Source organism: Coffea arabica, chromosome 7c (assembly GCF_036785885.1).
Source record: "Coffea arabica cultivar ET-39 chromosome 7c, Coffea Arabica ET-39 HiFi, whole genome shotgun sequence".
In the NCBI taxonomy this organism is placed as follows: domain Eukaryota; kingdom Viridiplantae; phylum Streptophyta; class Magnoliopsida; order Gentianales; family Rubiaceae; genus Coffea; species Coffea arabica.
In genome coordinates this window covers 39,620,393-39,641,436 of record NC_092322.1, presented here as the reverse complement: position 1 = coordinate 39,641,436, position 21,044 = coordinate 39,620,393, and the positions used below count along the sequence as shown (strand labels likewise).

Genomic DNA, 21,044 nt, shown 5'->3' with positions numbered 1-21,044 from the left:
CATGAATTTGACAATAAAAAAACTCTAAAAATACACGCCTACCAGCAGAGCGACCTTAATGGTTAGCAAGTCATATTCTTCTTTATCAATAAGATTATAATTTTTTTATGTTTTATATTTTCTTTCCTTTTATTCCCCTTTTTTATTCACAAAATCATATTTTCTTTTTTATTTATTCAGAAAAGCGTTTTATTTCTTTTTTTAATTCTTTTTTCATTTTATCCCTTTTCTTTCTTCCACCACTTTGTTTTCTTCCTTCATCACCTCCTACCACCATCCTTTTTCTTCCACCACTTTGTTTCTTTGGTTCGAGAAACTGTAGAAATGTTGATGTATACTGGAGATTGGTGTCATAAGCTACACGGGGTGAAGAAAAGGGAAAAGAAGACTAAAAGCAAAATTCTTTCTAAGTAATATTTAAAATATGTCTTACTATTTCTTGACTTCCTTTATTTTAATTTTTCTTTTTTGCAGAAATTGAAGAGTGCACAAGAGATTGTGTTGCCTATTTCTTGACTTTAAAGATGTTAGAGGTAATCTTGTTAAAACTAACTATGTACATGTGAATGTGTTATGTAGCAGAAATCTAATATACACTTACCTCTAACCATTGTTGTCAAGCACAAGTTGATCTCTTCTTGTGTTTTTGACTCCTTCTTGTCTATTCTAACAAAACAAAGTATGTAGAAGAAGGAAAAGTAGAAAAAGAATTTAGAGTAAGGATCTTCTAACCTATACCTAACCTAAAAGTGTACAATTGATAGAATACCACATACTATTTATAAGTTAGATTAGGGACCCTTACTAACAAATATAAAAATCTCTAGAGTTTCCTTCCATCAAGGAAATCTTGTCAAAATTCATAACTGAAAATAACTTTTTCTGACTAATTGATTGATTAAATAATTGAATAAGTTACCAATTAATACAGATATCAATCAACCATTGACAAATGGGAGATACTAATTAATTATTGACAAAATGTCAATCAATTAACTTTTTCTGCCAAAATTCATAACTGAAAATAACTTTTTCTGACTAATTGATTGATTTGATTGATTAACTGATTGAATAAGATACCAATTAATAAAGATATCAATCAATCATTACACAAATGGGAGATACTAATTAATTATTGAAAAAATGTCAATCAATTAATCAGGATATCAATCACCAATCATTATCCAATGGGAGATGCTAATTAATTATTGATAAAATGTCAATCAATTAATTATGATATCAATCACTTTAGAATCAATCATGTGGATCATAATTGCCTCAAAAAGAAGCAAATCTTACATTCTCCCACTTGACTCATATGAAATAGTTAGATAACTTATGAGTGACTAACTACTTAAAAATGGCCATAAACCTTGTTTGTCACACCAAATTCAGTAGTTATGTAACAGTTGCTTCATTAGAAAATAATAATACATGAATCATGACAGTTATGCTCTCATGGCAAACACTTCCTTCTATGTATTATTATGTATTATACTTCCTAATCAAGTGTTTTACAAGAACTTTATGAATAATTTCATATAAGTTATTCAGTGTCCAACGTTATGGATCACATGATCCTTACTTTGTACATGAACTGTGAGGACCTGCAAATTTCCTACATTTTTTCTCAAAAATGTCTTTTATTTGAAAATTATTATTTATTAAAGCCCTACTACCCAAATATTTCACACTAAGTGTAAATAAACCTAGAAAATAGGGTTTTCCGCTTCGGTTTCAAGATTTAAGCAAAATTAGGGTTTTTGCGATTTTTCGCCGGATGAATTTTCGGTACAGAGTAAGGATTAATTTTTGGGATTAAAAGTGACTTTTAAGTGAGAAATAATATGTGAGTAGTAGCAATGAGATAAGGTTAGTGAATGGGAAGTAAAAACCCTAGTACGTGAGTTTTTAAGAAAAACGGCGCGAACCGGCGGGTCCCGCGTACTACCGATTGAACGCACCATTTGACCACCATTTTTGCTTACCAAACAAATTTATTGAACTTGAGCAAAATATCTTCTCTCTTGGCAACAAGCTTGACCGAATGTGAGGCTAGGAAATAACAAGAGAAAGAGAAAAGAAAGAAAGGTGGTGGTAGCGACACTTGTCACCACCTCATGGCTTCTTAACCCAAGACTAATACCATCCATTTAACTCCAACACTTAGCAAATTTCCTCTTCATATTGTTGCTGCTGGCCAAGAGGAGCAAGGAGAAAAACAACAAGGGAAAACATTTCATTTCATCTTCAATCCAACAACTTAGGAAGAGATCAAACAAAATAAACCGATTAAACTTGTTCTTGAGTGACTAGTTAGTGAGTTGTGGTGAGTTTTTTGAAGGAGAAAGCTAGGGCAACTCTTAGTGACCTCTAGTCAAGGTAAGAGAGCTTATCTCTCCAAGTTTTGCTTTCAATTTTGTTAAATTAACTTGGCAACTTGATTTTATGGTGAAATCATGGATGATTAGCATGTTTTAGAAGTTTTCCCCTTTCTTATTTGATGACAAGGGTTTGGGGAAATTCTGCCCAATTTATTGTATGATGCTTATGTGTTGCAATTAAGATTTTATAAGGTGTTTTGGTAGTGATTGGACCAAGAAATTAAGGAAAGATTCACTAAAAAAACTAGAAATTCCAGAATCTGGAAAATTTGCCCAACATTCTTTCCGAATTTGTATCTGTGTGTTAGAGACCGAATTGGCCTTAGGTCAAAGAAGAAAAGTTGTAGAGAATGATATTTTATAGGTGCCTACCAAATTTCAGCTCAATCGAAGCAACGTAGGACGTGAAAAGTCCAAAATACCCTTACTATTTTAAATATTTCCCCAGCAGTCCGTTTCATCAGTTAAGTCCAGTTTATCACGTTTTTTGACTAGGAGCCGTACTGATTTAGCTCTTTTCTGAAACATGAAAGTTGTAGCATTTTGTCTTAGCTTTCAAATGCCTCTAAGAACACCTGAATTGGACTTTTGTACACTGAGTTATGTCCATTACAGTGTAATGTGATTAAACAGCCGACTAATTGGTTTCTGGTTTAGTAAATTGAGAATTTGACCAAGTTACATTAGACACTGGACTAAGTAACCTTCACTAACATTGTAGCCCTGTGTCTTAGCTTCGAAACGACATAGGTTACGCCTCAATCCAATAAGCGTAGCCTCGGATACGTTATTTCCGCATTCGTACGTCAAATCTGTCTTGTGCTAAGTTGAATTTCTGCACTCGTGATTGTTGTGAATCTTGTTTTTATGATATTGTGAGCCTATGGAACGGCTCTTGGCTTGAATTGTTTTTATGTGTGATGTTGGGTTGTGGTTGAAGAAAAATAATGAAGCCTAAATGGCTGGAAAATTAGGTAAACACAAAGGGCATGCTGCCCGAATTTTTACTCGAGGACTAGAAAACTATATTAGCGACTTGAGTGAAGGTTAAGTACTTATTACTTGAACTAGCAAGGACCTTTGCTACTATGTTTCTCGATTGTTATACGTTAGAACTTGGCCGAACTTGCACCCTTGAGAAAAAGCCTAATGGCCAATGTAAACTTGAATTTCCTTGTACTTTCAACTCAAGTATTATTTCCAAGCATCTATGTTACAAAACCTTATGATTTGAAAAGTGAGCAAGTTTTCACGAGTGTCTTTCAAATGAATTTCAATTGGTCGATTCTTAATGAACGGAACGTTTAAGTTTCGAATCTTACTTGTATTTCAAAGTTCTCAAACTGAAATTTTCTCGCAGATTTGGACTCCAAACCCGGAGTACCACCTCGACGCGAGAACTAGAAGCACTATTGTGGTGAGTGCTTTCAAATATCCGATTGTACTTGATACCTGTGTTCCCTACATGACTTGTGTGAATACATGAAAATGAATGAAAGGGTAAGGGTGTACTTTACCGCACTTGCTCTAATATGACTTGTTCTTGCTATTGAATATACTTGACTTGCTTTACATATACTTGAAATATGTCTTACCTGGAATTCCAGACACCCTGTGGCTAGTTAATCGAGTCGAACCGGCAAGGGCCTGGTCGATTAGATAACGACCCCTGGGTTACTAGTTAAGTCGAGTGGAGTGTTATCTCCTCGGCAATCCGGTATACTCGAGTATTACCACCCGTGTTACGTGTGGCGTGCGGGCCCGAGAAAGGGGGTTGATCGGTGGACGGGGATTGGCGTGTAGTGAAGTTTTCTTTTGGATTTGTTATTACTTGAAAGTTGACGGAGTGTCAACTACCCATTGATCAAGCTGGAATGGAGCCGAGATATGATTACCGTATCCTTATTTGTGATTGCAAACTTGATATTATTTGATTAGTTGAAGTACTATTTCCCTGATTATGACTTGTTTGCTCATTATTTCACTATTACTATGTTATTTCTTGCTTGTTGGCCAATTTGATATTTGGAACTTCACTGGGTTTCGGCATCCTTTTAGTTTTGTTTTTCTTACAGGGGTACGAGTGAAGCGTGAGAAGTGTAAAGGCTAGCGTAGTCTAGTTACTTTAGACTTTGTTTTGAATTTTGGTTTTGTACTCGCGTTATTCCTCGAATGGAACATTTTGTACTTGGATTGTATATATTTTGAACTAGTTTAAGTATATCGAGAGTTTGTACCTTGATTTCTATCAATGTAAATTATAAGTTTGAATTGCGGATATTATTAATGGTTCTTGGTGTGTGCACGTGATTATAGTGAGTGAGTTCTGACGAGAGTTGGGCAGGCGGTCCGCCGAACCCTCTGGTACGCCTTAGGGGGAGGTGGGGTCGTCACAGGTGGTATCAGAGCCTAGGTTGTGAATTGATTGGGATAGATTGAGCGCTTGACATGATAGGCTAGGGTTTTATCCTTGACCTTAGCCTTAGCCTTGTTTTCTACGTGACGTGTACTTACCTTTGCAATGTTATTTGCAAATTTAGGTGATGGCAGACGCTGATGTTTCTGGGGGTGCGGGGCCGTCTCAACTCGTACCTACTGATGCACCCACTGATGTGCCTACTGACGTACCTACTGACGCTCCCGTGGTCGAGCCATATGTAGAGGGGCCTGTATGCCGCGTGATCACATATCAGGAGATTTCCGGTGGCTCAGTGCAGCGGTGGTCCCCAGCGCGCAAGATCCGACGCTGCGATTGCTGGAAGACCTACTCTTATCCTGACCGAGTGGTGCTCGCAGTGGATGACGAGCGGAGACGATTGGGTAGCACCAATCGTAGGTGCTATGCGGAGATAGAGCGTCTTCGAGCTACCCTCCGAGATTAGGGGGTCCGGATCCAAGAGTTGGAGGCCTCGGTTCTGGAGAAGCAGCAGCGGACCGATGCTTTCCGCGAGCAGGCTCAGGCGGCAACTGGACGTCTGATGCGAGTAGTTGGACATATACGAGATCGGACTGACCATATTCTGACTGAGTGCGAGGCGTTGGTGGACGACGTGCTCCAGGACTTGGCCGGTGATGGCCAAGTGCCTGTAGCTCCTGTAGCTCCTGTCGCCCCCGGTGCTCCTGAGGAGCATCCAGAGAAGGATCCTGAGGAGGACCCAGAGGAGGAGTTGAGTGCGTCCTCGGAGTCAGTTGGGTCGGCGTCTAGCCAGACCACTTGTTAGGATCAGGGTTTTAGGAGTTTTTGTGGGATAGTTAGGAACATAGTGGGACGACACGTCTTCTTTTGTTTTTGTTTTAGACGTGTCATGGCGGATGTAAAATATTTTTGTTCTATGTTCCTTGGCTGTTATAGCCTCTGACTATGTGACTTGTTGGCCTGTATATACGACTTGTTTGTTATGTAAATAAAGTGCTTGTTTCTTACGTGTTTATTTGCCTCTAGTTATATGGTTGCAACGCGATATATGAGTCGTACCTTACCTTGTTTATATGTTTCTAGTTGGTTAACTCTCAACATGGAAGATAAGAGAAGTCAGACTAAGAAAGCTAACCGAGAACGCGGTTCTAGGCAAGACCATGAGGGTGAACAAGTACAGGAACCGGTGCCTGAACCGAGAGAGGAGAGGGAGGCAGCAGTTGAGCAGCAACCTGAACCCCAGACTGCCGGGGGAGATCAGGTGGCCACTGTCATCCAACAGATGACTAATATTTTGGCCCGGTTGGTGGAGCAACAGGGTCAAGGTCCTGTAAATCAACCTAGAGACCCTGATTTAGGGCAAGATAGAGCCTTGGAGAGATTCCAAAAGTTCTCTCCACCCAAATTCTTAGGAGGACCAGACCCGTATGAGGCTGAGAAATGGCTGGAGGCCATGATAAATATCTTTGCTGCCCTAAACTATACTGAGGAGAGACAAGTTCAATTTGCTGTATTCCAGTTCGAGGGCCCAGCTAGGGCCTGGTGGAATGTAGTAAGGGCCAAATGGGAGAGAAAAGGAACTGCATGGACTTGGCTAAATTTTGTGCGGGATTTCAACGAAAAATACCTTCCACCCATCATCCAGGAGAAGAGAGAGGACGAATTCATTAAACTCCGTCAGGGGCTGATGAGTGTAACTGAGTATGAGACTCAGTTTACAAAGTTGTCCAAATTTGCTCCCGAATTGATTGCTACGGAACCAAGGAAAGTACGAAGGTTTATACAAGGGCTAAATGTGGAATTACAAGAAACCTTAGCGGCAGTTCAGATTAATACGTTTACGGAGGTCTTGGAGAAGGCCCAAAGGATAGAAACTGCTAGGACCCATGTGAGGAATTTTCACGCCAAACGAAAAGGGGGATCTAGTGGAGCCCAAGGGTCTGTGCGGAGTGATCAAAACGCACCACCTGCCAAGTCCGGTCGTGGGGCTGGAGGTGGACGGTTTTCGAGCATATCTAGAGGAGGTGCTCCGCGAGGAGGTACTCAGAGGGGAGGTGCCCAGAGGGGAGGCCAAGGTGGTAGAGGACAAGGTAGAGGAATTCCGCAGGGAGGCCAGACCTCTACTCCCCGAGTAACATGTGGTTATTGTGAAAAACCGAACCATACTGAGGATGAATGTTGGAGAAAGGCTCGGAAGTGCCTAAGGTGTAGAAGTACGGAACACCAGATAGTTAACTGCCCGTTGATTAGTGATACCTAGTCGTCTGCCAGGTCAAATCCAAAGCCGACCAATGCTGGAGGAGCTAGGTCGAGGGTTCCAGCTAGAGTATATTCACTGGATCAACAATCCGTGCCTGAACCAACGGAGGTGGTAGAAGGTACGATTCCTGTTTTTCACCGGTTAGCCAGAATTTTGATAGATCCCGGTGCTACTCACTCTTTTGTTAATCCTGCATTCATGCTTGGAATTGATTTGAAAGTTGAAAAGTTACCTTATGACTTAGAGGTAAGAACACCTACGGGTAATCAAATCTTGCTGGCAAATGAGGTGTATAAGAATTGTGATATTTGGGTTGGTGAACGGAAATTGGTAGTGGATCTCATTAGTCTAGCCATTAAGGGGTACGATGTTATCCTAGGTATGGATTGGCTAGCTCACTATCATGCTCGGGTAGATTGTAAGATGAAAGTGGTCGAATTTTGTATACCAGGAAAGGCAACTCTAAAGCTTGATGTGAGGGGTATGATAGCCTCTTCTGCACTTATTTCGGGTATAAGGGCTAGGAAATTGCTTAGTCGTGGGGCTCGTGGTTACCTAACTTTCCTAATTAACACTCCAGGAGAAAAGACTAAGTTGGAAGACATGCCAGTAATCAGTGAATACCCGGACGTATTTCCGGAAGAGTTGGAGTTTCTGCCGCCCGAAAGGGAGATTGAATTTAAGGTTGATTTAGTACCCCGAACCACTCCCATCTCTAAAACTCCTTATCGTATGGCACCTGCTGAGTTTAAGGAGTTGAATGTGCAACTGCAAGACTTGCTAGAACGAGGGTTTATTCATGAAAGCGAGTCTCCGTGGGGAGCTCCAGTGCTATTCGTTAAGAAAAAGGACGGGAGTTTAAGGTTGTGCATTGACTATCGAGGATTGAATGCAGTAACCATTAAGAATAAATATTCTTTGCCCCACATCGATGAATTATTTGATCAGTTACAAGGGGCTATAGTGTTTTCTAAGTTGGATCTGCGACAAGGGTACTATCAGTTGAGAATTAGAAAGGAGGATGTGCCAAAAACGGCATTTAACACTCGATATGGGCATTTTGAGTTCGCAGTGATGCCTTTTGGTTTAACCAATGCCCCAGCGGCATTCATGGATCTGATGCATCGAGTGTTCAAACCTTACTTGGATAGGTTTGTAGTGGTGTTCATTAATGATATCTTAGTGTATTCGAGGTCAAGGGAGGAGCATGAACAACATTTGCGAATAGTGCTGCAAACCCTAAGAGAGCACCAACTGTTCGCTAAGTTCAGTTAGTGTGAATTTTGGTTGGAAAGTGTGGCGTTTCTAGGTCACATAATTTCGAAAAATGGCCTTGCTGTAGACCCAGCAAAAGTGGAAGCTGTGGCCAAATGGAAACGGTCAGAAAATCCCACAGAGGTGTGAAGTTTTCTAGGTTTAGCAGGGTATTACCGCAGATTTATAAAGAATTTCTTGAGAATTGCAGGACCCTTGACTAAGAAACAGGGAAAGTATATTTGGGATGTTAAGTGTGAAAGTAGTTTCCAAGAGCTTAAGAAACAATTAACTGTGGCTCCAGTTTTAGCTTTACTCAATGGGAACGATAGCTATACGGTTTATACCGATACTTCGAAAGAAGGACTAGGGTGTGTGTTGATGCAGAATAGGAATGTGATTGCTTATGCATCTCGAAAATTAAAACCTCATGAGCAGAATTATCCGACCCATGACTTAGAACTTGCAGCTGTAGTGTTCGCTTTAAAGAAATGACGACATTATCTCTATGGTGTAACTTTCGAGGTTTATACGGATGATAAGAGTCTTAAATATCTGTTTTCTCAGAAGGAGTTAAATCTAAGACAACGTCGGTGGGTAGAGTTCTTAGAAGATTATGACTGTACAATTAACTACCATCTTGGAAAGGCCAACGTTGTAGCAGATGCTTTAAGCCGGAAGGCTCAACTAGCAAGTTCTATAGTGAGAGAGTGGAGCCTGTTGGAAGATGTTTGTGAGTGGAAACCTCGTTTGGAACCGAAGAGGGTGATTTTTGGAAATATTGAGGTGAAGTCAGCATTGATGGAGCGGATCAAGGAGGGCCAAGGGAAGGATCCAATAGTGCAGAAATGGGTAGAGAGAGTGAAGAAAGGGGAGTTACCTAATTTTAATCTAAGCCCCGATGGAATTTTAAAGTTTCGAAATCGTGTCGTGGTACCTAGGGATGAGGAATTGAAAATGGAGATTTTGGAGGAATCACATTGCTCTAGGTATACGGTGCACCCAGGGAATAATAAGATGTACCGAAATCTTAAAAGTCTGTATTGGTGGGAGAAAATGAAAGCGGAGATTGCCCAGTTTGTACGAAAATGTCTTACGTGTCAACAGGTAAAAGCTGAGCATCAAAAGCCATCAGGTTTGTTACAGCCGTTAGAGGTTCCTGAATGGAAATGGGAGCATATAACGATAGATTTTGTGTCAGGATTGCCACGAACACAAAAGGGGCATGATACAATTTGGGTGATAGTGGACAGATTAACTAAGACTGCACATTTTCTGCCGGTGAACATGAAATATCCTTTGGAGAAACTTGCTAAACTCTATATGGAGGAGGTAGTAAGACTACATGGGGTACCAGTGAGTATTGTATCGGATAGGGACCCCGGGTTTGTATCCCGATTTTGGCAAAAATTACAAGAGGCTCTAGGGACTAAGTTGAGCTATAGTACAGCGTATCATCCGCAAACTGATGGATAATCTGAGAGAACTATTCAAACTGTTGAGGATATGCTGAGAGCCTGTATTGTGGACTTTGGAGGAAGTTAGAGTCAATACTTGACTTTGGTTGAGTTCGCGTATAACAATAGTTATCATTTCTCTATTCAAATGGCCCCATATGAAGCATTGTATGGACGATGATGTCGATCCCCAATCCATTGGGATGAAGTAGGGGAGAGAAAAATTATAGATCCGACCACAATACCATGGGTTGAGAAAGCGTATGAGAAAGTAAAAGTGATCCGCCAGAGGCTTCAAACAACCCAGAGCCGTCAGAAAAGCTATGCCGATCATAGGAGGAAAGACTTGAAGTTTGAAATAGGCGATAAGGTGTTTCTTCGGATTACACCATTAAAAGGAAAGATCAGAGCAGGAAAAGGGAAAAAGTTGCAACCACGATATATAGGACCTTTCAATGTACTTCAGCGAATAGGAAAAGTGGCTTATCGACTTGAGCTACCAGCTAGTTTGTCTAGGATCCATGACGTTTTCCATGTTTCTTTGTTTAAGAAATATCATTCGGATCCAACTCATATTTTGCCACCTGAAGATGTTGAACTTGACGAGTCCCTAACCTATGAAGAACGACCTATTCAAATACTGGATCGAAAGGTGAAGGACCTGAGAAACAAGCAGATTCCTTTAGTAAAGGTTCTATGGAAGCATCATGAAGTGGAAGAAGCAACTTGGGAGCTAGAAAAGGACATGCAAGAGAAATATCATGACCTGTTCACGACGAAAGGTATGAATTTCGAGGTTGAAATTCTTTTACGGGGGAGAGAGTGTGAGGACCTGCAAATTTCCTACATTTTTCCTCAAAAATGCCTTTTATTTGAAAATTATTATTTATTAAAGGCCTACTACCCAAATATTTCACACTAACTATAAATAAACCTAGAAAATAGGGTTTTCCGCTTCGGTTTCAAGATTTGAGCAAAATTAGGGTTTTTGCGATTTTTCGCCGGATGAATTTTCGGTACAGAGTAAGGATTAATTTTTGGGATTAAAAGTGACTTTTAAGTGAGAAATAATATGTGAGTAGTAGCAATGAGATAAGGTTAGTGAATGGGAAGTAAAAATCCTAGTACGTAGTTTTTAAGAAAAACGGCGCGAACCGGCGGGTCCCGCGCACTACCGATTGAACGCACCATTTGACCACCATTTTTGCTTACCAAACAAATTTATTGAATTTGAGCAAAATATCTTCTCTCTTGGCAACAAGCTTGACCGAATGTGAGGCTAGAAAATAACAAGAGAAAGAGAAAAGAAAGAAAGGTGGTGGTGGCGACACTTGTCACCACCTCATGGCTTCTTAACCCAAGACTAATACCATCCATTTAACTCCAACACTTAGCAAATTTCCTCTTCATATTGTTGCTGCTGGCCGAGAGGAGCAAGGAGAAAAACAACAAGGGAAAACATTTCATTTCATCTTCAATCCAACAACTTAGGAAGAGATCAAACAAAATAAACCGATTAAACTTGTTCTTGAGTGACTAGTTAGTGAGTTGTGGTGAGTTTTTTGAAGGAGAAAGCTTGGGCTACTCTTAGTGACCTCTAGTCAAGGTAAGAGAGCTTATCTCTCCAAGTTTTGCTTTCAATTTTGTTAAATTAACTTGGCAACTTGATTTTATGGTGAAATCATGGATGATTAGCATGTTTTAGAAGTTTTCCCCTTTCTTATTTGATGACTAGGGTTTGGGGAAATTCTGTCCAATTTATTGTATGATACTTATGTGTTGCAATTAAGGTTTTATAAGGTGTTTTGGTAGTGATTGGACCAAGAAATTAAGGAAAGATTCACTAAAAAAACTAGAAATTCCAGAATTTGGAAAATTTGCCCAACATTCTGTCTGAATTTGTATCTATGTGTTAGAGACCGAATTGACCTTAGGTCAAAGAAGAAAAGTTGTAGAGAATGGCATTTTATAGGTGCCTACCAAATTTCAGCTCAATCGGAGCAACGTAGGACGTGAAAAGTCCAAAATACCCTTATTGTTTTAAATATTTCCCCAGCAGTCCGTTTCATCCGTTAAGTCCAGTTTATCACATTTTTTGACTAGGAGCCATACTGATTTAGCTCTTTACTAAAACATGAAAGTTGTATCATTTTGTCTTAGCTTTCAAATGCCTCTAAGAACATCTGAATTGGACTTTTGTACACTGAGTTATGTCCATTACAGTGTAATGTGATTAAACAGCCGACTAATTGGTTTCTGGTTTAGTAAATTGAGAATTTGACCAAGTTACATTAGAAACTGGACTAAGTAACCTTCACTAACATTGTAGCCCTGTGTCTTAGCTTCGAAACGACATAGGTTACGCCTCAATCCAATAAGCGTAGCCTCGGATACGTTATTTCCGCATTCGTACGTCAAATCTGTCTTGTGCTAAGTTGAATTTCTGCACTCGTGATTGTTGTGAATCTTGTTTTTATAATATTGTGTGCCTATGGAACGGCTCTTAGCTTGAATTGTTTTTATGTGTGATGTTGGGTTGTGGTTGAAGAAAAATAATGAAGCCTAAATAGCTGGAAAATTAGGTAAACACAAAGGGCATGCTGCCCGAATTTTTACTCGAGGACTAGAAAACTATATTAGCGACTTGAGTGAAGGTTAAGTACTTATTACTTGAACTAGCAAGGACCTTTGCTACTATGTTTCTCGAGTGTTATACGTTAGAACTTGGCCGAACTTGCACCCTTGAGAAAAAGCCTAATGGGCAATGTAAACTTGAATTTCCTTGTACTTTCAACTCAAGTATTATTTCCAAGCATCTATGTTACAAAACCTTATGATTTGAAAAGTGAGCAAGTTTTCACGAGTGTCTTTCAAATGAATTTCAATTGGTCAATTCTTAATGAACGGAACGTTTAAGTTTCGAATCTTACTTGCATTTCAAAGTTCTCAAACTGAAATTTTCTCGCAAATTTGGACTCCAAACCCGGAGTACCACCTCGACGCGAGAACTAGAAGCACTATTGTGGTGAGTGCTTTCAAATATCCGATTGTACTTGATACCTGTGTTCCCTACATGACTTGTGTGAATACATGAAAATGAATGAAAGGGCAAGGGTGTATTTTACCGCACTTGCTCTAATATGACTTGTTCTTGCTATTGAATATACTTGACTTGCTTTACATGTACTTGAAATATGTCTTGCATGGAATTCCAGACACCCTGTGGCTAGTTAATCGAGTCGAGCCAGCAAGAGCCTGGTCGATTAGATAACGAACCCTGGGTTACTAGTTAAGTCGAGTGGAGTGTTATCTCCTCGGCAATCCGGTATACTCGAGTATTACCACCCGTGTTACGTGTGGCGTGCGGGCCCGAAAAAGGGGGTTGATCGGTGGACGGGGATTGGCGTGTAGTGAAGTTTTCTTTTGGATTTGTTATTACTTGAAAGTTGACGGAGTGTCAACTACCCATTGATCAAGCTGGAATGGAGCCGAGATATGATTACCGTATCCTTATTTGTGATTGCAAACTTGATATTATTTGATTAGTTGAAGTACTATTTCCCTGATTATGACTTGTTTGCTCGTTATTTCACTATTACTATGTTATTTCTTGCTTGTTGGCCAATTTGATATTTGGAATTTCATTGGGTTTCGGCTCATCCTTTTAGTTTTGTTTTCCTTACAGGGGTACGAGTGAAGCGTGAGAAGTGTAAAGGCTAGCGTAGTCTAGTTACTTTAGACTTTGTTTTGAATTTTGGTTTTGTACTCGCGCTATTCCTCGAATGGAACATTTTGTACTTGGATTGTATATATTTTGAACTAGTTTAAGTATATCGAGATTTTGTACCTTGATTTCTATCAATGTAAATTATTAGCTTGAATTGCGGATATTATTAATGGTTCTTGGTGTGTGCACGTGATTATAGTGAGTGAGTCCTGGCGAAAGTTGGGTAAGCGATCCGCCGAACCCTCTGGTACGCTTTAGGGGGAGGTGGGGTCGTCACATGAACAACAATGTGCACAAAGTCATGTAAATATAAATATCTCGAGTGTCTAGACAATAACAATAGTTTGAAAATAATAGCAAAATAGTAAATAAACTACTGAGTTCCATGTGAGCTATCTGATCATTAACAATTCAATCGGCAACCTTTAGTTGTTTGATCAATAATAATAATTCCTTACTATATAATCAATAGCTACCTTTTGATTTTCAAATAACTATTGAATACCTTATATCGACTTATCTATTTTGACTCCCACTCTTTCATGTATACATAATGAAAGGGTATAGTCAAATCAAATATTTATAATGGCTACAATACAATATCAACAAACTTTATGCCAAACAGTAGATGCCTGTGGTATAACTTCATAGTATCTATATTCATTCAATGCATGATGTGAACATTATGCAATTATTCACTATTATTACTTAAAAGTAATCAAAGAACTCATGCATGAAGGTCTTAAGATAGATTAACTATTTTTTACATTCTATTTTGTGAATATCAATGATAACAGGGTTGTACAAATATCATGATTGAGAAAAACTCTCATAGTTCCACTAACCTTAATGTATATTAATTTACTAGAAAAAATTCTTCTAAGATCAAATGAAGAATAAATTAATATATTATTGGAAAGAAACAATTTAAATTGCATTCTCTACAAATGCATTATGGTGACACATTTATACACCTAATTATCAAGAATCACATTAAGAACATTTGTTTTCATATTTATCTAATGCAACTCTAACAGTGAGTTACTAGTGTTATAATTATCCTAAATAAAATCTCTCAAAATTTGGTAGAGATTTTGTGATAATTGTGACATTATTCCTGAATATGGAGATTTCTCCGTTTGCACCTTATGAAAACATTACCCAATTCATCCTTAAACTCTTATAGGTATACAACATAGTAACCAAAGAACTTCAATTCTCTTTAGAGAACATTTTGCCTCTCACTGTCTCAAAGATAACGCAACCAGTAGGTTCAAAGTAGATTTATCTTTATGTGTTTATCTGACAAGGAAATTTTCAATTGATTACTTATCTAAAATAATTAAATAATTATTTTGAGAAAAGCTATCAATTTTCCATATGCAAAGGAATCAAATATGAATCCTTACCATTTCAAAACTCCATTCTAGAGTCAAAACACTCCCACTTATTTCATGTTCTTAAGAAATTTAAATCTCCAATTCTAATAATTCTTGAAGTGTAAAAGAATCTAAATTTCTTGAAGTAAGATAGCTTTGTTTCCTTTGTACAGCTTCTTTATGTGTAGGTTGATTACCCTCACAAAACTAAACATAATATTTTAAATTTAATTTCCATCCATACCATAATCAAAGTGGTGTCTAAACAACATTGGAGGAAATTGTTTAAGTATATACTTCAATTTCAAGGCATTACTTACAAGATATAAAGATTGCCAAAAATGTTATATCCACAACCATCTCATTATCTTCTTAAGGTACATCATTTGGATGTAACTAATCAAGCATTGCTTTTACTCATTAGCAATGCTTCATAATTAAGAAATTTATAAAATGAGCACATATAGGATAGTCCCCTAATTTTGTTTGCTTTCATTTTATTTTCTATCTCTCAAATTTCAAATTTCCTTTCTCGTTTGAATACTTACAAAGGTATCAAATATTGATCCTTTATCAAATAAGAAAGGAACTTTATATTTGCTGAATGGTTACCTAATAATGAGATAAATATCTCTCACCAATAAAAAAGGATAGAAAATAATTCACAAAATTTTAGTGTTATAATGAAACTCTTATGGCATCCATAATGGTTGAATAGTCTGCTTTACTTATGCAGTCCACCTGAAATATTATAGTCAATAAATTTAAAATCTTTAAAGATTTATGATTTATCAACTCTTTATTTCCTTATAGAGATATATCTCAATCTCTTATGCCAAAATTTAAGGAGTTTCCCCAGCAATAAACATACTTGCTGCCAATATAATTATTGTGGTCAAATGCAATATATTGCTCAATTCAAAGGATGGTACTGGAAACTTTAGAATTAATAACTTCACTATTTTCAAAATCTACTGCTAGATAATGAGGTTCATAATCATACCCAATAGTAATTAATTTGAAAATAGAAATTCTAAAGTAATAAGAAATTAATGTTTTAGAAAAAAATAAATTTTCTTGAAATGAGCAATAATACATCACTTAATTTTATGTGAACATTTTTTAGTTTCTATAAGAAACTTTTGTTCACTTTTCATATAACCAGAAACTTATTATACTTGCAACGTAAATTGACAGCTTTAGTCAATTCACCAAATATATCACAATTTATAACACTCAACAATTGAAATTTTCTTTTGAGTTACTTTCTCTCAAGGTAAAGTATCAAATATCATTCTTTTACAAACAACGTTGGTCTTATTACTGTTTGACTTAATGAGAGCAAAATTACCTTTCTTTTCAATTCTTCTTTCATGAAGGTTAAGTTTCTCTTATCCTTTCTTAATACATATAGTTAAAACAAGTAATTAATCATATATCTTTACGTGTATTATAAAGGTTTGAATGGTTAAGAAATTTTGCATGAAAGAATCAAGAATGAAATGCTATAAAAATAACTCAATCTCAATTTGATGGGATTTTAATTGATGATATAGTAAAATTCTCAACTCTAAGAAATGAGCTAAAATACACTTCAATATTTAAGTGTCACAAAAGAAAGCCTTCTGATAGTGCTAGTTAAAACTTGTAACAATTTCTTTATGGCTTTCACGCAAGATTTAACTATACATAATTAGGGTTTGAACCCTATTTTATATGAATATGAGACAAAATGAGCAAACTATTAAATTGTTCCTAATTCTCATACTTAACCTCTATATTAGCAAATATATCCACATTATGAGAATGATTTGTTCATTCTCATGAAAGTCCTAATTTAAAACTTGCACCAAAAACAAAAGAGAATGAATTAAAAAATCAAACTAATAAGAACCATAAAATCATTGGAATGAAATACTGAATTAACAATCAAGAACTATATCATAAAAAAGCTATGAAATTTGTACCTTGATTTTGAATCAACCTTATGTCAATTCAAATAGTAAATTCAAACCTTTCTATGGACAAAGGTTGCAAACATGCATAGAATTTGCTTTACGTAAACATAGACTAGTGATCTAGAACAATGAATTAAAGAAATAATTTGTACCTATGGACATAGAAATATCTCTTAATTGACTGTCTAATTTACCATCTTATGTCAACTAATCTTATCAAAATAATTACCTCCCTGTGGGGCCAGTGCTATCTCAATGAATTAAATGCAACTTGATATAGATGCCTTTTTTTCTAATGTCTTTAATCACTCAGCAATATATGAAAAAGAAATACAAAATTTCTCCAAATACCAATATACTTAATATGTTGTGGCTACTCCTACGTATATGACGTTATAAGAAAAGTTGTCAACTAGTCAATATGTTGACTAAAAATTCATAATTCAATCACCAAACTATATGTGATGAACACTTTTCTCGTCAAATATTTGGGATGCTGTGACTACTCCCAAATATATAATGTAAAAGTGAAATTTTTAGCTTGACATCTTGTTATTTGTCAATAGTCAAAAAACTTTATGTGGACTGAATTTCATTGAATTTTCCTTTCCTTTTATAATCATTTAATCTTATGTAATTAAAGTTATTTACACTGTATATCTGAGATGCTGCGGCTACTCCCAAATATACGATGCAAGAAAACTTCTAATGAAAATTCATAGAAAATAAGTAGTCACTTGTTGACTAGAAATCCTTGATTTTAATTAGTAAACTATATGTGATCAAAATTGTAGTACACTAATATTTGAGATGCTATGGCTACTCTCAAACATGAAGTGTGCTAAACATTATAAGGATATCAAAACAGTCAAAAAATCTGTATTTTGACAAAAGAATTTCATAATTTTCTTTTTTTTTATATTCATTTTTAACCACCGGTCATTATGTGATTAAAATTCTTCATGCATCAAATAATTGAGATGCAAGACATACTTTATAAAGGAAATTCTCTGAAATTTAAATCGAATTAACCATACTAATGTCGACATTATAATATGAGATAAATGAACATAAGTGGAGTGTACAAAATACTACATAATTCCTAATAGCATTAGGAATGTGGAGGCAAACTCATATTGAAATCACGCCTTTAGATATTTATCTCATAATAATGTAGTAGAGGTTCAATAAACCTATAGTTCCATTCATATAAAGTCAACCAATTATCTTGCATAGATTAATATGATATTAATCTTTTGATTGTTGAATATAACAACTCTTTATATGTTTTTTGAATTATTATTTGTATTGCTAACAACAATCAATATATATAACTCTTACAATCACAAATATATAAGTCCAAGAAACATTTTAATTACGTGCAGTCATACCATATTATTGGAGGAAAGCTAGATGAATTACATAACCAAATAAGATATTATATGAATGATACATATACATAAGATTAGTCAATAATCTCAATTATTGAGAAAATGAACCATAGATGCCATGGCAAATTAAATTCGATTTGTTCAAACTTGATACGAATCTCTAAAACTTTTATCAGATTGCCAATAAATCATGAAATTATAAGTTGAACAACATAGTTAGAGGTTGGCTCTGATACCACATGTTAAAACTAACTATATACATGTGAATGTACTATGCAGTGAAAATCTAAATACACTTACCTCTAACCATTGTTATCAAGCATAAGTTGATCTTTTTTTGTGTCTTTAACTCCTTCTTGTCTATTCTAACAAAACAAAGTATGTAAAAGAAGGAAAAGTAGAAGGAGAATTTAGAGTAAGGATCTTCTAGCATATGTCTAACCCAAAAGTGTACAATTGATGGAATACCACATACTATTTATAGGTTAGGTTAGGGATCCTTACTAGCAAATACAAAAATCTCTAGGGTTTCCTTCCATCAAGAAAATCTTGCCAAAATTCACAACTGAAAATAACTTTTTCTAACTAATTAATTGATTTGATTGATTAACTGATTGAATAAGATATCAATTAATAAAGATATCAATCAATCATTAACAAATGGGAGATTCTAATTAATTATTGATAAAATATCAATTAATTAATCAGGATGTCAATCATTATCTAATGGGAGATACTAATTAATTATTGATAAAATGTTAATCAATTAATTATGATATCAATCACTTTAAAATCAATCATGTGGGTCATAATTGTCTCAAAAAGAGGCAAGTCTTACAAATCTGTCTTTAATTTCCTATTTAGAGTTTAGCCCAATTGTACTTCACTCTAATTGCAACTCATGGTATTAAAATTACAATGCCTTTAATTTGAAAGTTTTTTGACTACTTTTTTGTCCTTTTTAGGCTAGTTTGTAACTGCATTTCATGCTGTTGTTTGTTGGTATTTTGGGTTATTTCTTGGCTACAAGTTGCTATTTGTTTGCTAAGTTGCTGGCTTGTAATAAGTTGTTGGTTTTTTTACTGCTGAATAGACTAGCAATATTGAAGAGGACTTGTTTATCCTTGTTGCTATTTCATTGTGGTTCATATCGACGATTTTTTGCTATTGTTTGGTCCTTTTTCTTGGCTAATTTTTTAGCTATGCCTAAAGCAATTTTTTGGACTATTTTTTGTTGGTTTTTTGTGCTGAATTTCTCAATCAATGGGCTGATTTTTTGACATTTTTTTGCTACTATTTTTTTTCTTTTTTTTTTGGTAGCTCACTTACTAGTTTCTTTTGCTTCTTAATATAGTTAATACTGAAGTGCTTATGCATTAGAAGCCAGCTTGTTGGTGAAGTGTTGAAGACACTATTTATATTTAAAGTTTGTTGGCAACTTAATCACTTTGATTTCTTGTGTGACAATGGTTTAATATTTCAAGTGTTGGATGTGAGGACTTGTAAAAACCCTTCATATTTTTTAAAAATTCCCTTTTATTTGAAATCCACTATGAGAGTTTTACAACTCATTTACTCCCTCAAAAGTTGGAATAAAGAATAGAATTAAGATTTTCCCTTTTACTTCTAGAGTTAGGATAAACTAGGGGTTTTACGTCTTTTGGTAGTGTGATTAATCGGTATAGAGTGTGTACTAGAATTGGTGGTTAAGAGTGAGTTTTATATAAGAAAAAGTGTGTGATTAGAAGTGATAATAATAAGTTAGTGAATCATAAGTTAAAACACTCGTATACGCAAGTTAGGAAAAAACGGTTTGAACCGACGTACACCGGTTGTTACCGATTGAATACACCATTTGGACACCACTTGATTACCTTAATATCCTTTCTATTATTGCATAAATATCAGCCCTTCATTAGCCTTGAGAGGACCGAAAATATTGACCAAGAAAAGAAGAAAAAAATTTGAGATTTGATCCTAAGATGACACTTGGAGGCCATCCACCCAACTTTGACCAAACCAATTCCTATCTTCTTATCTTTCTTTTAGCTGCATTTCCTCCATGGTGGCCGAGAGTTAAGGGGAGAAAAGAGAGAAGAAACACTTCAATTTAACCTCGATTTTGGCCTTGTTTGAGTTGAATCCAAAAATTTAAACCAATTAAACTTTCACTTTGGTACTTAGGAAGCTTTGTGTGGTAAACGTTTTGGAAGAAAGAGGTGTGGTTTTCACTTACAAACAGCTCTTGTGAGGTATAATGGTTTCCTTTTCTTTTCTTGTACTTAATGTTGTTTAAATTTGGATAGAAGCTTATGTTCTTGGCTTATGATGGTTAATTAGTTAGTTTTGAATGATATGGTGGAATGTTTAGCTAGGGTTTGAAATTTTCAGATGTAATTATTGTTGATCATCTAGTATATGATGTTGATGAACTTGGATAGGGACTTGAGGTAGTGATTCAAGACATGAATGTTATTTTTAAGCACTGAATCATCAAATTCCACCAATTGTAGATGGATTTGCCTTATTTCTGACCTGCACATTCGGTCATGTTAGAGGCCGAATCAGGTCTAGGTCAAAACATAAAAGTTGTAGGGAATGAAATTAAATAGCTACATGTAAAATTTTAGCTCAATTGGAGTATTGTAGAATATAAAATGACTAAATTACCCCTGACTGCCAAATGCCCTATTTCGAGGGCAGCTTTCTGTTTTCCTTGAGATTGCACATTTTGACCTTGAATATGCATAAACTGGGTATTGATGTCTTCATGAGAAATGTAGGTCTCTATCTTAGTTTCGAAACGCCATAAAATTGG

The 21,044-nt window shown here is 36.1% G+C and overlaps 1 protein-coding gene across 1 annotated transcript; it reads left to right on the top strand.

Annotated features, from left to right (window-relative positions):
* Positions 1–5,362: 5,362 nt before the first annotated feature.
* Positions 5,363–8,809, top strand: LOC140010712 (uncharacterized). Its single transcript, XM_072058033.1, has 6 exons — positions 5,363–5,568; positions 5,884–6,130; positions 6,524–7,005; positions 7,072–7,322; positions 7,512–8,052; positions 8,497–8,809. Exons 1-6 carry the CDS (start codon positions 5,363–5,365, stop codon positions 8,807–8,809), a joined length of 2,040 nt encoding a protein of 679 aa, XP_071914134.1.
* The last annotated feature ends 12,235 nt before the right edge of the window (positions 8,810–21,044 follow it).